The sequence below is a fragment of the Mandrillus leucophaeus genome, unplaced genomic scaffold, assembly GCF_000951045.1.
Source record: "Mandrillus leucophaeus isolate KB7577 unplaced genomic scaffold, Mleu.le_1.0 Scaffold611, whole genome shotgun sequence".
Classification (NCBI taxonomy): Eukaryota; Metazoa; Chordata; class Mammalia; order Primates; family Cercopithecidae; genus Mandrillus; species Mandrillus leucophaeus.
Genome location: NW_012106598.1, coordinates 28983 through 47039, shown reverse-complemented (window position 1 = coordinate 47039; position 18057 = coordinate 28983). Strand labels below are relative to the sequence as shown.

General features: G+C 38.8%; 1 protein-coding gene across 1 annotated transcript in view; it reads right to left on the bottom strand.

The window, feature by feature from the left end:
* Positions 1-18057, bottom strand: part of LOC105553860 (carboxypeptidase Q-like) — a gene marked incomplete at its 5' end in the record, with an annotated part of 113789 nt that overhangs the window by 74838 nt on the left and 20894 nt on the right. Inside the window, one exon of the mRNA XM_012000017.1 lies at positions 3497-3698. Coding sequence (XP_011855407.1) covers positions 3497-3698 — 202 coding nt within the window. The remainder of the gene's footprint in view (positions 1-3496; positions 3699-18057) is intronic.

The following is an 18057-nucleotide window of genomic DNA, read 5'->3' as shown; positions in this document are numbered from 1 at the left end:
GAGCAGTTATTTAAATGATAACTTAATTAGTATTTAGAATCCTACCCTGAGCTTTAAGTTATAATTTATCAGGCCTTCACAAATATAGGGTACACAACTGATATATTTTTACTTTCTTTTTTCTTTTTCAGACGAATTCATCTTCATCTTTTAGAAAAAAGATGAAGAACCCAAGTATGGTTCTTCATCCTTTTCTTTCTTTTTTTTTTTTTTAGAATCAGAGTTGGTTTTTTTTTTTTTTTTTTTTTTCACAGATAGTGGTCTTGCTGTGTTGCCCAGGCTGGTCTTAAACTCCTGGCCTCAAGCAATTCTCCCACCTTGCAGCCTCTCAAAGTGCTAGGATTACAGGGGTAAGCCACTGCGCACAGTGAAGTTCCTGAAATTTTCAATAGGTAACAGGAGTTATAAGTAGTACCATTGTTTCTTCCAGGAATAGCCCAAATTTGAAATATCAAAGGATAACTCAAAAGTAATAAAAGGAAGACAGCAGTAATTTGGTTCTCTCTTATAATGCTCTAAAGGAAATAAAACAGAATTCCAGGAAACATTTATAATCATCTAAATGAGCTACTGACTTTATGCAAACCTTTCTGATCTTTCAGAGGTAAAGAAGGGAGTAGAACAAAGAATGTGAGAAGATATAAGTAGTTATTTACAATAACAAACTCCTTTCTCTCAGTGGTAAATCACTGTGGAGCAGGAATGGACTGAAATCCTTTGCATAAGCAAGAGCTGAGTAAGATAAACATTTTAGACACTGCCAGAGATTTGGAGACTTCTCAGCATTCCAGACTCCTCAGTGTTGTTGCATATTGTGAGAAAAGGGCCACCAGCCTTGAAGCCAAAATGGCCTGTTCTCAGGGTGACTCCTGCCCTAAGGGCGGTATAGTCTTGGGCGAGTCACTTAACCCTTATGAGTCTTTCTTCATCTGCAAAATAGGGATAATGATAATTGTATCTCCTTCATAGGATGGTTGTATGGATAAAACAGTATCTGCAAAAAGCCTGAGTACTTCCTACATATTAGTAGTTCAATACATTTTAACTCTTATTAATTCTTTTTTGTTTGTTTGTTTTGAGATGGAGTTTCACTCTTGTTGCCCAGGCTGGAGTGCAGTGGCATGATCTCGGCTCACTGCAACCTCTGCCTCCTGGGTTCAAGTGATTCTCCTGCCTCCGCCTCCCAGTTAGCTGGGATTACAGGCTTGCACCACCACACCCGGCTAATTTTGTATTTTTTTAGTAGAGACGGGGTTTCACCATGTTGGTCAGGCTGGTCTCGAACCCCTGACCTCAAGTGATTTACCCACCTCAGCCTCCCAAAGTGCTGGGATTACAGGCATGAGCCACCGCACCCGGCCTCTTATTAATTCTTATGCAACTATAATGGGCTCAGTCTCCCCACTCCATTCTGTTAGGTAGAAATCAAATCTGACCTCACCTTACCATGGCAGAGACAGAAAACGCTTTCTTATTTTAGGTGAAAAGAATCAAATTAATCTGATCACTCCAAACAGAACCATTCTTATGTAACATGTACATGTGAAGGAATTAAGCTAGAGCCAAGTCTCAGTGATCAAATACAACAAAATAAGAAATCCCTGGGATGGGGAGGGACAAGTTTTTGTTCCCAATTCTGTCTTAGGTTTCAGCTCCTCACCTCACCTTTGGGCACCCCCAGTCTGCACTCTCATTCTCCCACAGTCTACCAGTCTTTTCTTCACAGCTACCACACAGCAGCTTATTCAGGGTTTCTGAGTTTTTCAGAAGTTCTTGTTGAAATATTTCAGAATCAGGAAATATCTAGAATTTCATACAAATGATTCTATATAACTTAAAGGGCAGACTCTCTCCCCTACACTTAGATCATGTCTATCAATGACACATATGTAGATAGTATTGGATCTGTCCGGAGAAGTACAGCATTGTAAATGGAAATGTTGCTTTAAGAAATTTCAAAATACGTTAACATATACACAGAACAAAGAACAAAGGGAAAGAATTTTGGTCTTTGTGTTAGAATAAGAAAAGCTCCTTTTATTTTTAGTTATGAAAGATTATTATAAACCTTAAAACTTAAAATATGCCTTAAAAATCTGCAGTATTGCAAGAGTAAGCTTTTTAAAAATCTTAAATCTATGTAGTATGTAACTATTGGTAAAATCTACTTTGCAGCGTGGAAAAAAAAAATCTGGAGTGGAGTAGGTCCAGAGACACTGTTTTAGTACCTTTGAAATGTTTGTAGCCACAGAAATAGTTCTAAATACAGCAATGTTAAAACTGTTCAAAGGTTGGGCTTCCTATTTGTATAGTACAAATACAGAACAATTTGCAGATGGATCCTTTAACTTTTTTGGATTATGGATGTAATGGTGTTGAGGGAGAAACCTTGAGTCACAAACACTTAAAATCAATAACCTTTTTCAATGGCCAGGCTTAGGTAACTTAGTGAAGTAGTATAAATTTGTCTCTTTAAGACTGTTCTAGAGGCCAGGCGTGGTGGCTTATGCCTGTAATCCCAGCACTTTGGGAGGCCAAGGCAGGCAGATCACTTGAACCCAGGAGTTGGGAGACCAGGCTGGGCAACATGGCGAAACTCTGTCTCTATAAAAAATACAAAGGTTAGCCAGGCATAGTGGTGCACACTCATAGTCCCAGCTACTTGGGAGGCTGAGACAGGAAGATTGCTTGAGGCTGGGCGGCGGAGGTCACAGTGAGCTGTGATCGTGTCACTGGACCCCAGGCCAGGCGACAGAGTGAGACCCTGTCTCAAAAAAAAAACAAAAAACAAAAAACAAAAACCAGTTCCAGCTTGTATTCCTGTAAGTAACCTCCTCATGTCCACTCCCATTTTGTAATTTTATCCCTGACCCCAGGGTCTTACGACTTCTCTTCGGGATATTCACATGATAAATCACTGACCAGGGTAAATTAGCTTGTGCTCAACCTCTTGCACAGGAGTCTTTGCATTAAGATAAAATATGATTAAAAGGAAGTACCCCACCCTCAAGAAATCCATCTCTAATGGTAAAATTTCAGATACCACAGTGTTTTAATAGGGAATTATTTGGATTAGGGAAGTTTTTCTAGTACAGGACTAGAACTAGAAGGATATTAGTAGTAATATTTGCCTTCTACTCTATTTCTCAAATTTTGGTTATGAGATCATTTGTGCTATAATCACCAAAGATACCTCCTTAAAAAACAAAACAAAACAATGGATTTTTAGGCCCAATTCCAGAATGACTAAATCAGAATCTCTGGGAGTGAGGAGCTTATAATTTAGAAAGAGTAAGGGGATACAGATGGGTAAACAAATACAAGGTGAGGACTATTATCCCAGTTTTGGAAATCATCAGATTATACCTTGAACAAAAGCTTAAGGTTTCCATGCACAACCTGGCCTACCAGTATTTCTTGTGCTCTATTAAAGTAGAAATTTTATTTTAAATTGTTGGTAACATATAAGGAACATAACTTCATCTTTTGGTCTTACCAGGCACTCCAGCTTGGATCCAAAAGTTGATGTCTGTCCCTTCTCCATGGCTCAGGACCTGAGTGATATTGAGGGGCTGCAGCAGGCTCATAACCTCCTCCATGATGGCCCTGGCCTTTTCACTGCCAGTGAATTGCAGCCCAGTGGGTAAGAAGGTTCCCGTGTCAGACTCCATCACTAGGCTGTAGTTGGATATATTTACCTAAACACAAGAGAAAGTTGTTTGATTTTTATCTGTTGCTTCTGTGTTTTCTCCTTGGGAACTATCAAACAACAATTACCAAATACTTTACCTCCTCACGGCTGTGCCAAAGCACATGTTGCTGTGCCTGACTTAGGGTCTGGTCTGCATATTATCTAACCATTCTGAGATGCACAATTACTCAGCCTAGGATTTGCCAAACTCAAGAGTTGGCTGGAAAGGATTAAAAAAATATAATGAAGGGAAATATAAAGCCCCATATCAAAGATGTTCAGTTATTTCTACTAGCAATAATATTCTTTCAACTAATTTTCTTAAGTATTCACTGTGTTCTGGTATACAATTCCTCCTATGTGGCAGGGACCTCCAGATAGTATTAGCCATGCTCAGAAAAAAGAAGGTATGCTCTGTGAACTTATTTCTTTGCACCTCTTCCCTCTAAATAGATATTCTATCTTATCTTAATTGTGAGTTCTGCCAAAGCTTAAAGACATCAAGCTGACAGGTTTGTCTTGGGGTTCTGATTTTGTTGTTGTTCCATATGTTAAATCCCCAGGGAGGGAGGCAATACAACAAGGCATGAAACACTGCTATCCCTGGTGTAAAACCGCAGTACTCTAATTCCAGGCAACTCTGCCAGGCCACTAGTTCATAAACTCTTTCCAAATAAAGTCTGGTAAGAAAGCACACAGTTATTTCATGTAGCCAATATTGTCACAGCATGAACTTAGAATATAATAGACTCTTGACAGGTTGCACAGTTAAATTGCTACCCAGCCCTAAAACTTGGAACTTTAAGATCCTTCAAACTGGCCAGCTCATCTATTTCCGAGGAGCCATCCACATCTTTAAGACTTACCAACTGCCACCTTGGTTGACTTATTCCCAAGCTATCCTTGGACAAACACTGCTACTCATTCCTCATTACTCACCTAGTAAAAAATCAATAACAACATTTGTACATTGCGTCCAGAGAGCTTTCACATTTGCAGTCTCCTTTGGTGTTCTTTGGCCACTCATAAAATAGACAAAGCAGTATTATTAATGTTGCTGTTTTATAGGAAAGGATCTGACAATCAGAGAGGTCAAGTGATTTGCTCAATGTTATACAGCTGGCAAATGGTAGCGCTGGCTCTGAAACTCCCTGCTTTCCAAGACTCCACACTACCTAGCATGGCACTGAAGGGTAAGCAATACTTATTCTGCATTTAGAATGATTTTCCACTTACATAACAATTTGGGGATTGCGTAGCATTTTTTCTCTAAAACAGATTCCATTTTACAATGATTGCCTAACCTTTTGCTCTTAAAGTGTGTTGTAGTTACAAGGGCAAGAGCAGTGACAGGTTCTAGAGAAAGATGTTGCTGGCATTTACAGCCCTGAGACACCAACAATTTTTGTTATTGTTAATGATGAGAAGGTTAATGATGCAGAAGTCTGTTCATATTTCTGTATATGAACAAGTCTAAGGGACTTGTCTTCATGGTGATTTTTAGTGAAAGACCCAAAGCATTTATAATAAAAAGTGCCACCTCAGCTTTCAGCTGAGGTTACTGCATTATGGTAGCATCATTAGAGTTAATGATATGCAAAATATTTGCATTAATGTCTTACATTCAGGGCTCGTTTAACTAGTATATTGATGCTAAGTCAGCAGGTTGACATGTAATTTGGCAGTCCTAAGCCTCTTCCCTTGTATGCCCTGCCATACCCACAACCCTAAACTGTTTCCCTCTCCTGCAAAAAGAAGAAAAGAAAGTTCATAATATATCTTGCAAATGAAAACAGAATTGAGCAATCTTGTTTGTGAGAGTTTCCCTATTGCAGGCAGATCCCATTCTTCCAACAAGAAAATCAGGCAAAGTGCTTCTAATCATGTACTATGTATGTTAAAATTGGAGCTACATGATAGGAAGAATCAATATCCTTAAAATGGCCATACTGCCCAAAACAATTTACAGATTCAATGCTGTTCCTATCAAACTACCTATGACATTCTTCACGGAACTAGAAAAAACTATTTTAAATTCATATGGAATCCCAAAATAGCCCAAATAGCCAAGGCAATCATAAGCAAAAAGAACAAAGCTGGAGGCAACTTCAAATTATACTACAGGATTATGGTAACCAAAACAGCATGGTACTGGTACAAAAAATAGACACAAAGACGAATGGAACAGAGTAGAGAGCCCAGAAATAAGGCTGAACACCTACAAGTATTTGATCTTTGACAAAGCTGACAATAAAAGCAATGGGGAAATGGTTCTCCATTTAATAAAGAATGCTGGGATAACTGACTAGCCATACGCAGAAGTTGAAACTGGACCCCTTCTCTACACCATATACAAAAATCAACTAAAGATTGATTAAAGACTTAAATGTAAAGCCCAAAACTATAGAAACCCAGAAGACAACCTAGGCATACCATTCTGGACATAGGAACTAGCAAAGATTTCATGACAAAGATGCCAAAAGCAATCGCAACAAAAGCAAAAATTGACAGATGGAACTTAATTAAGAGTTTCTGTACTGCAAAAAAAACTATCAACAGAGTAAACAGACAACCTACAGAACGGGAGAAAAGTTTTGCAAACTATGCATCTGACAAAGGTCTAATATCCAGCATCTGTAAGGAACTTAACAATTTACAAGAGAAAAACAACCCCATTAAAAAGTGACATGAACAGAGGCTTCTCAGTAGAAGACATACATGTGGCCAATAAGCATATGAAAAAAAGCTCAATATCACTGACCATTAGAGAAATGCAAATCAAAACCACAATGAGATACCATCTCACACCAGTCGGAATGGCTATTATCAAAAACTAAAAAAATACACGCTGGTGAGGCTGAGGAGAAGAGGGAACACTTATACAATGTTGATGGGAGCGTAGATTAGTTCAACCATTGTGGAAAGTAGTGTGGCAACTCCTCAAAGACCTAGAGACAGAATTACCATTCAACCCAGCAACCCCATTACTGTGTATATACCAGTAAAGGGGGAATAGAAATCATTCTGTATTATAAAGACACATGCATGTGTATGTTCACTGAAGCACTATTCACAATAGCAAAGACATGGAATCAACCTAAATGCCCATCAATGATAGACTGGGTAAAGGAAATGTGGTATATACACACCATGGAATACTATGCAACCACAAAAATAATGAGATCATCTCCTTTGCGGGGACGTGGATGGAGATGGAGGCCATTATCCTTAGCAAACTAACACAGAAATGGAAAACCGAACACTGCATGTTCTCACTTATAAGTGGGAGTTAAATGGTGAGAACACATGGACAGACAGAGGGAAACAACACACACTTGGACCTACCAGAGGGTGGACAGTGGAAGGAGGGAGAGGATCAGGAAAAATAACTAATGGGTACTAGGCTTAATACCTAGGAGAGAAAATAATCTGTACAACAGACTCTCATGATGCAAGTTTTCCTGTGTAACAAACCTGCACATGTACCCTTGAACTTAAAATAAAAGTTTGTAAACAGTGGAGCTAGTTAGCAGTTTGGCTATTAGACCCAACATTAATGAGCAGCCTGGTGAGTTGGACACCACCCTGGGCTCAGTCTATTGTATTCCTGACTGAGCAACTGATACACTGGGCTTCCAAGGCGGGTGAATGGCCTCTCCCTCTGTCCCCAAGTCATGTTACCTTGGTCCTTGGCTTCTGCATCTGTAGGTTGGGACAAAAGCTTGAATAATGAGCCTGTCCATATGAAGCTTCAAGCACCTTTAAAGAAAGGCCTTTAAAGCAAAGAGAAAGTGGATGCATGAATGGAAAACTAGGGCTTCTAATAATGTGTTCATTAAGTGCTTCCTGGTCCTCTTTAACTACAAATGTACAGATGTCCTTGGGACAGGGGGCTTCGCAGTTTGTGAATGCCATTGTGCAGTGTCACAGGATGTTGACAGGAACGTAGAGAATAGTGTAAATAAAGAAGGTTTCAAAGGTGCCCTCAGCTATATATGTGGCAGCCATTTTAGCGGAGAGATCAAGAGTGTAAGCTTCTGAATGATCCAGACTAGGTTTGACCCTCACATCAACCCATTTGTAGCTGTAATGGGGATGATAATGGTACCCAGCTCATGGAATTGTCAAAACAGTACATTGTAAAGGTTAGGGCATAACTAGCACTTGGTAAACAGTAGCATTACTGTTGTTACTGTTCTTGGCACTGAGCATCAACACTTCTCAGATTTTCAAGGATGGTCCCAATATAAGCCCTTTTGTTAGCTGATTACAACGATGGTAGACAGCATTTCTGCGATGTTTCTTATGAGCCAGACACTATGTGTAACGTCTTACAGCTCATCCCATGAGTGTGCACAATCATTGCATCAGTGCTCTCATATTTCTCATCTCACAGATGAAGGAACAGGTTTAATCAGGTTGACTAACTTTCCCACGGTTACCTTGCTAGTTAAGTGGTGCAGCCAGAATTCCAACCCAGAGGAATTCCTTCCACCTCCTCAGCAGTGCTCACAACCTCTCTACTGCTGGGTCTCCTGAAAGACACTTCTGTCAGGCTACAAGTCCTCATTTTTAATTCAGAAATACAAAGACTTAGTTAAATGCATAGATTAAAAACTTTTTTTTCATGATTGTAACACAAGGTATACTTGGACAGAAGTTATTCCTGCTAACAAAGTAATTTGTTTAAGCCAAGAAAGAAATGAAAACAGAAACAAAAATCTCCTGCTCCACAATTTGCTTCCAACTAGAACTAAAAAGAGTAAAATAATAAAACATCTTTTCAAGCCAAATAAGACAGGATGTGTAGATATCAGTAAACCAGAATTCTGGCATAGGTATAGAAATGTTTGATTTCTATTCGTGTAGAACATTTTTAGTTGCTGCTTACATGACGGCAGCGTTCTATTGTTTTCTATTTATATATAAACATCTCCATATGTTTTCAATGAAGAACTAAGAAAACAAACCACCCACCATCCATGACACTGCTTTTTCTCTACATTTATGGAGTCATTATCTAATTGTTAGCACATGGTGAAGGAGTTGGGAAAATGTCTCTGCACAAAGAAACTGGAATGAATAGCTGTGTCACTGGGCTGTTAGAACTGCTGCTTCTCAGGAATATGTTGTCACAAACATCTTTCTTCCTTAGTGTGCTATGTGTGGGGACATACTCAATGTAGATTTGAAAAGCTGATTATAGCTAGTGACAGGGAGCACAGTAATGCTCATTTCACCCAACCCATTTTAGCACACGTAACAAGATATTCATCCCCTTGTTTATAGGGTGTAGGAAGAAACCAACTTCTAGAGGCCGAATGCTTTATTGCTGAGATAACCAGCACTGATTGAGACAAGCTGAGGCACATAGATGAGGAGGCTGAGCAGCTCAGTGATAAACTCAGATATTATCTGTAAACCCCCTACTTTGTTCTCTAAATAAAGAGAAGCAGCTCTTTATTAGGAGCCATGAAAACTGTCATTCATTACCATGTAATATACATAATGTAATGTAGAGGAATACTTCAAGGTAACCTCTTAAGGTCAGATCATAGGATTAGTTAATATCTGCTCAGGGTTGAGGATTCATAATTTTGTCCTGTGCTATAATCACATGCTATAATACTTCTGTTCCTTTTTTTAAGGGTCAGGCTACTCTGCCAAAGAACAATTTGGTAACCAGTAGCATTCTTTGGGTGCAACGCAAGATTCAAAACAAGAGAAGTGTTTAAAATATATATTGCATGTTTTAAAATACTTACTTCCTGATATAAACACAAGGATGATGTTTGTGTTTTTTGCTTTTTTAAAATTCTAGGCTACTTTTCAGAAATATAGACCCAAGTCCAATAATATCTCCTCTTTCTCCAAATTTGGCTTCTTCTTTGTTTAAAAGTTTTTTATTTTCTCATAACCTAGAAAAAATAACCTATGAGACCACCATGAAAAAATAAAAAAAAAACATATTTTCTCATGTTTCTCAACATGTCTTTGATTTTGACTTAAAGTGACATTGAAGTCTCAAGATCAAGTGAAAAGAAAAGAGACTCCTATTTGAATTAATCATGTAGCCTCCTCGATTTATTCTTCAAAGAAGTAAACTCCACACTGACACAGGGCAATTTTAGTACCTCTTTCTTGCCCTGTAAAAGTAAATATTTTATAGATAACGGTGGTGATGCATTTGGTCAGGTGGTAGCTCAAAACAAGCTCTCAGAAGCAAATCATCTTACAATGTGTGTGCTGAGTTGCTGCAATCCTGTTTTGCAGTTCTGCCAGTGACCCTGAATTCCTAGTTTTGGTGGATGAAGGTGATTTCTTTACAGAGCTTCAGCTCAAACAATTAACATGATTGGATGATATGTAAAGAAGGTTCTCCTGCCGTGCAAAGTAAAAAGATAGCCTTAACTTTCTGGTCAGATCTACCTGAAGTTCAGACTTTTCCTTTTGACCGTTACTTTCAGTCTCCAGCACTCAGTTTTGAACAGCTTTGGGCACCCAAGGGAGAGCCAGGAAAGGGATGATAACATAAATTATTTTATTTGATGGCTCAACTGGCTGCAGCTTGGGGAAATGGGCAGTCTTGGCTAAGTTACATTAGTACCAAAATTGCAGACAGAGTGGGAAACCTAACAGGTGCAGGAGCCTTTGAGGATCTAACCATCTTCTCACTCCACTTGTATTGTGGTTTAGCCACCATCGTACCTGGAGACAGGAACAGAATGAGTAGCTACTGGAGATCCCTTTCCAGACCTATCATTCTGTGTGTATGCACAGTGGTATTCTGTTCTGAGACACACCTCTGTTTTCAGGCAGTCCAATGTTTACAATGTCATTTGAAGCACTCTAGATCTTAGTGAATTCACCTCTTGTGCTTGTTAAGGTCCGTGGATAACCCTTAAACTTACCAAAAACACACGATCCCTGCATAAATGACACTATGGTAATAACAGTGAGCCAGAAGGCTAAAAATGTGGCATAAACATTAGCTAAAAAGAGTAATTTTATTTGTATTATACAGCAAATCTGACTGCATTTGATGTATTTTTTTTAAAAAATGCAATATCCAGGATATTCGGTAGATAGACTTAAAAAAAGGCTTACATAGCAAATTAATATCTATCTCAGCTTCTAATTTTATTCTTTCATGTTGAAGCAATATAATAATAATAGAAGTAGTGGGACTCAAGAGCTCACAATTAAATTTCGATTCATTTAATGCTATATATTGGTCAAGTGTTTCATGCTACTGGTTTCATATTCATTTCAGTATGCTGTTGTAGAAGAGAAAGTGCCAACACAGCTGGTTTTGTAGGAGCAGACTTCCCTGCCTTTTTCATTCTCTATCCCTCTCAGTCCCCTCTTCTAACAGGTTATCTGTCAGTCTTTCCTGTTATACCCACCACACTACAAATCTTCTCCAGGTTCAAAAGGCAACAACTAAATTGCCTGCATGAAGAACCTTTCCTTCATTTGACCATTTTCCTTCAACACTGTGACATGCTAAATAAGCTCACACATAAAGATGTGTTTCTTGTTTTTGATGACATTGTTGTACCAGCCAAGATAGTGCTTTCTGGTTGACCTCTAATGCCCTTCTCTTGGCTGGGAAGACTACAGCAGCTTGTTCAAGTCCCTTTCTAAGGTTATAACTGACAGCTAAGTTCATCTATCTATAAGTAGACAGGTTCTTTTAAAAAGTATAGTACTCATCATTTTCTTGTACTGCAAAGTAGACTATACTATACTCTAGAAACCAAATATTTACTCAATCCTAGGGTGTATTAGGGTGTATCATATTAAAACCCAATTTGTGAGTTTTTCTTTCTCTATAGCCTACAGACAAGTACTTTCAGCATTTCTGGATTTTGACAATATCCCCCTATGCCTTATTTGATCAAGTACTCTTTACCAATATTAGTAAAGATGATAAATACAGCTTTAGAAATAATTATGTTTTCTTAGGCGGGCCTTTCCTTCTTTTTCAAAAGAAAATTAGCAGGTTTGAAACCTTATGAAAAACAAAAGTACCAAAATAGGAACTTCAGGGCTCTTGGTCTGCTCAAATGACTTCATGCCCTACTTCTGCCCAAGCCTTCTGTGACTACCATCCATACCCCTCTCTAATTTGTTGGCCTATTGCACTTCATTCAATTTTTCTTAATATCTGCCTTGCTCCTACAAAAATGTGAGGCTTTCTACAAGAAAATATCCTAATGCTGTACTAAAAGAGTAGGTAAATGCACTAGAACTAAGAAAATGCCATGAACACAGGAATCACATGTGTGTGGATCTCTGCCATCTCTCTAGATTAAATAACAGAACTAAGCACATAGTAGGTGCACAATAAATGTTTAAGGCAAAGGAAAAGTCAAAATTTGGAACATTTTGACACAGCGTCAATTGCAACTTGAGGATGTAATTTAGCTCTAGCTTGTGGCTGCCAATGTAAGAGGGTGATTGATGTATTACTGAGCTCTCATTATCTAGGAAGAGAAAGTGCACCACCAGCTCCTTGAAAAAAGCAATATTTTTTTCTAGCACTCAATTCTAAGAGTAATTACATGGTTCTTTATATGAGGAACACTGGACAAAATAATGGACACAGTCTCTAATAACAGTTTTACAAAAGATGCAGAAACACTTTTCCTTACACTATTTCCTACATATTGATCCTCGATTAAAGCCAAAAGCAAAATATTAAGTCACATTTCAGAAAATGTGTTTTTTCAGGAAGCAAAATGTATTTATTCAACAGTTATTTTGACATAAACTGAGTGATAGGGTGACTATACATTTTTGTTTGTCCTAGGAAGTCCCAGTTTACATCCCCTGTCTTGGTGTCAATTGAGCCTCCTTTCTCTTGCAAACATTTCCTGGTTTTAATAATAAATCATATTTCCAACCTACATATGAGGGTATCTGTATATGAAGATGACTAAGATAGGGTTGTTTTCCTAAAGGAGGGGAGGGTTTACTAGCAGAGGCAATAACTGGCTAATATATTAAATGTGATGAGTTCTATGAATATGTACAAAGAAGGAAAAACAACTACTGAAAAGTGTTGGCAAAAGCTTGGTAAAAGAGGTGATGTTTGGCCTCAGCAAGTACCCTAGATTGAAAGTTTTCCCATGAGAGCAGGGATCTTGTTAGTTCATCAGCATATTCTCAGAACCTAGCTAACAGGCACTCGAAAATACTTGTCAAATGAACAAATGACTTTATTTTAAGCATCCAACTAATGTTGTCCAGAATGTAGCTTTCCAAGAGAGGATCAGAGCTTAGGCAATCTCTAAACGGATAAATATAAGCATGTTCTGTAGAGCCTCTCACTCTCAAACATTAGTTGCCCCTCCTAGAATTTTTGTAGCATTAGTGAAAAATGTAAAGTGGAAACGATTAGTGAGCATCAAATTTCAAATCTGTGATGGAGCTGCACTTGACATTTGTTTACTCCTGGAAATGCTTTCTTCCCTTGGCTTCTGGAACCTCAGACTCTTGGCTCTTTTTGTGCTTTACTGGATGATCCTTCCCATTTTTCTTGGAAAATGAATGGAAAATAATAGTTACCCTCTCACAACACCCCTGTCTCCTGTCCCGTGGAAGTTCAGCTTCTATGCTTTCAGTGCTGTGATCGTTGGTTTTGCTCTCCAGGGAATATAGTGCCTTAGAGGCCCTGTCTCTTCATCTTGAAGATCCCCTGGTCCTAGGGTCTGTATTATCCACAAGCCTCCTTTATCACATCGTCATGACCCTCACTGGAGTCAGTCTCTCTGAACTGTTTTCTTCCTCCTCCCGATGTCTCAATCCCCTCTCTATATAATAGAATAATAAAAATAATAATAAGAAAATTATTATTTTCTTTCTCATTTTTCTCATCATTCTGACCAATAGACATTGGGGTGCTCAGAAACAGACTAAAGGCCTCTTCTTTTCTCTATCACACTTTCTCTGTTGGAACCCTTATTTAGGCTCATGGTTTTAAATAAATCTGTATGGTGATGAGTTCCAAATTCATATTTTCATGTATCTCCTGAATTCTAGACTCATGTCCAACAGCTACTCAGTATCTCTACTTAGATGTCTAATTGCGTATTAGTTTCCTATTGCTGCTGTCACAAATTACCACAAAGTCACGGACTTGTAACAACACAATTTGTGTGTGTGTATGTGTTTGTGTGTTTTGAGACAGGGTCTCACTCTGTCACCAAGCCTGCAGTGCACTGGCATAATCTTGGCTCCCTGCAGCTTTGGCCTTCCAGGCTCCAGAAATCCTCCCCACCTCAGTCTCCTGAGTAGCTGTGACTACAGGTGCACCACCACGCCCAGCTAATTTTTTTGTGTTTTTGTAGAGACAAAGTCTCGCCATGTTGCCCAGGCTGGTCTCGAACTTTTGGGCTCAGGCGATCTGCCCACTTTAGCCTCCTAAAGTGCTAGGATTATAGGCATGAGCCACTGTGCCTGGCGTAAAAATTTATTCTCTAATAGTTCTGGAGGTTGTAAGTCCGAAATAAGCCTTGTAGGGCTAAAATCAAGGTGCTGGTAGAGCTGGTTCCTTCTGGAACTCCTCTCTTGCTTATACACCCAAAATACAATCTATCAACAAATCTTGTTGGCTCTGTTTTCAACATAGACCTACTCTCTGACAACTTCCCATCAGTTCCACTGTTCTGACTCAGTCCAAGCGACCACCAGCTTTCACCTGGAGCACTGCAGTAGCATCCTGTCTCCCTATTTCAGCCCTTGCCATCCTTCAGCCTATTTAAAAAAATGGGAGAAATGATTTTGGTCAGGTAGAATCTGAGGGCAAGAGTTGAGTTATTATTTATTTGGCTTTATGACTAAAGAAGCCTCAAATTGTCTACAGAAAATGGAATTGAACCTCAAAAAGGCTGAACAAGTTAGCCACAAAACTGTCTCTATCCAATTACATCAGCTGACTTATTGAAGGAAAGGTGGTGCATTCAATGGCTTTAGGAACTGGTGGCAACAATAGCCCCGGAGAAAGGAGAGAGGGGATTGAGACATCGGGAGGAGGAAGAAAACAGTTCAGAGAGACTGATTCCAGTGAGGGTCATGACGATGTGATAAAGGAGGCTTGTGGATAACACAGACCCTAGGACCAGGGGATCTTCAAGATGAAGAGACAGAGCCTCTAAGGGCACTATATTCCCTGGAGAGCAAAACCAACAATCACAGCACTGAAAGCATAGAAGCTGAACTTCCACGGGACAGGAGACAGGGGTGTTGTGAGAGGGTAACTATTATTTTCCATTCAGATGGAGCATTTATATGAAGAAAACTCCATGCCTATGGCTGTCTGTAGACTTCTCCCCTGAACTCTACACTTTAAACATTTTGTTATTTCAATAAATTTAGCGGTACAGTGTTTTTTTGGTTACGTGGATGCATTGTATAGCAGTGAAGCCTGGGATTTTGGTGCACCCATAACCTGAGTAGTATACATTATACCCAATAGGTAGTTTTTCATCCTTCATTCACCTGCCACTCTCCCCCTTTCTAAGTCTCCAATATCCATTATACCACCCTGCATATCTTTGCATACCCATGACTTAGCTCCAACTTATAAGTGAGGACAGGTGGTATTTGGTTTTCCATTCCTGAATTACTTCACTTAGAATAATGGCATCCAGTTCCATCCAAGTTGCTGCAGAAGATATGATTTCACTCTTTTATGGCTGAGTAGTATTCTATGGTGTATATGTACCACATTTTCTTTATCCACTCATCTATTGATAGACATTTAGGTTTATTCCATATCTTTGCAATTGTGAAACATGCTGTGATAAATGTACATGTGCAGGTGTCTTTTTGATATAATGACTTCTTTTCCTTTGGGCAGATACCTAGTAGTGGGATTGCTGGATAGAATGGTAGATATGCTTTTAGTTCTTGGAGAAATCTCCACACTGTTTTCCATAGAGGCTATACTAATTTACATTCCCACCAGCAGTGTATGAGTTCCCTTTTTACCACATCCATGACAACATCTATTGTTTTTTGATTTTTTAATAATGGCCATTCTCGCAGGGGTAAGGTGGTATCTCACTGTGGTTTTTATTTGCATTTCTCTGATGACTAGTGATGTTGGACATTTTTTCATATGTTTGTTGTTGGCCATTTGTATATCTTCTTTTGAGAAATGTCAATTCATTGAACTCTATACTTTTTGCCAAGCTGCCTACTAGACCTCGCCACATGAAAGTCTGATATCTTAAACTTAACATGTTCAAACCTGTACTCCTTACCTCCCCCTTTCCCCCCTGCCTAACTCCCCTCATTTCAGTTGTTTGGGCCCCAAACTGTCAGGTTACACTTGACTCCTCTATTTCTCTCACACTCCATATGCAATCCACCATCAGATCCCATTGGCTCCTTCCTTAAAATATTATCTGCAGCCTGACAACGTGCTATGTCTTCCACAGCTATCATCTTGTTCCAAACTACCCTCTTGTCTTGCCTAGACTATTATTTTTCTTCCATTCTGGTTCCCCTTTAGTCTATTCTCAACGAAACAGCCAGAATGATTATTTTAGAAAGTTAATTCAGCTCATGTTTCTCCTATGCTCAAAAGCCTCACATAGTTCCAATCTCACTCAGAGAAAATGGTCCACGGGGCTTGACTCTGCCTGGGCTTCTTTACATTGACTTCTTGTCCTACTGCTTTCCTTTCACTGCTCCATTTCAAGCACATTGGCTTCCTCCCTATCCCCTGAACGTCAAGCATGGTCTCCAGCAGCACCTTTGGAACAACTCTCCACCTTCCCTAGAATGCCCTCCTCCAGATATCCTCTCCTCTTCATCCTTTCTGGTCTTAACCAAATATTACCACCTCCATAAAGTCTGCCTCGTTCCTCTCTATCAAAAATTAAAACAGCCCCCTCCTCATGTACCCTGTCTCTGCTCCGTCTTATTTTTCTCCTTAGCAGTTATTTTCATCTAACATACAATTTTACTTATTTATCCAATTTATTATCAGTCTTGATTCACTAGAATGAAAGCAAGATGTGGGCAGACCTCAAAACACTGCCTGACACTTAGTAGGCTCTCAGTAAACATGTGCTGAGTGAATGAATAAATATATGCATGTATGTGTGTGTTTAAACACATATGTGTGTATATTTGTATATGTGAACCCACGCGAGCATGTAACTAGATGCCATTTTGGATGATGGTGGTGTTGGTGAAGATAATGATGATGTTGATGATGATGCTGCTCGTGTTGGTGATAAAATAACATCAGTTTTTCAGAATCTGTTTTCCTGTTTTGCTTTTTAAAAAAATTTTCTCAAGAAAACCTACCGTTCCACAATTAAAGTTATTAGCTGAATCTTTACTGTGTATGTTATGAAGCACTTAATAATATACAAAAGTTTACAACATCCATTATAAGTGCTAAAAACAAATACTTTCCAGAAGGATACGTAGAGTGATAGTGATTTTTTTTAAGTGGCCATAAATTATCAAAATACAAGTGAAACTTCAAAGGTCCCTTCAATAATGGAATAAGATGCTCTTATTTTGGAAGCTAGGTGGTAAAAGTCTGCTCCTTCTTAGGTGAAAACAGGGCTGAATATATTCATCATAATTTCGCTATCAAAGATGAGACTCTGCCATATGTCAGATTCACCAAAATAACATGGCCATCACTCAGGAGGAAAAGGGGATGAGCGACAGTAACTGAACTGACAACATAGAATTTTAAAAATATTAAATATATAATATTTAAAACTGTATCTTTGTTGTGCTAAAGTTAGCACATCATGAGGCTTACAATGCATGTGTAATCAGTAAGACTCAATTACAGTAACTAATAAATGTGTCCTGGGACTACTTAGACCTTTAACAATCGCTTCACATACTTTGTAAGTTTTAAAGTATTCAGGCAAGATAAGGAAAATAATAAACAGATGAGGCAATTTAGCTTTGAGAAGAGTTAACATAATTTAATGGGTATAGTTTAGATAAAAAGAGGCTAAGAAATTACAGCAATTACTGAAAAAATCCAAATAGGTACCTGTATTGAACTAAGGGAGGTGAAGAAAAACAATTTCCTTCATCTGAGAATAGTAATAAGTAGCAGCAATAATCACCCAAAGGTAGAAGAGGAAAATAGCTATGGTAGAAAATAGCATCAAATATGTCGGGAATAATGATCATTCTGGGGAGCCATGTAAGGACCACTGATGGGATACTGAACACTAGAAATCCTCAAGACGTGTTGAATAAAAAGCATTAATAAGGCACTCAGACCTTTCCTCCAGTTTCTCTTTGGATATCTGTGTTCTCCATCAAGGGCATTATTGGTGTTTAAAGGATGTGCAAGTGACTAGGGTAACCAT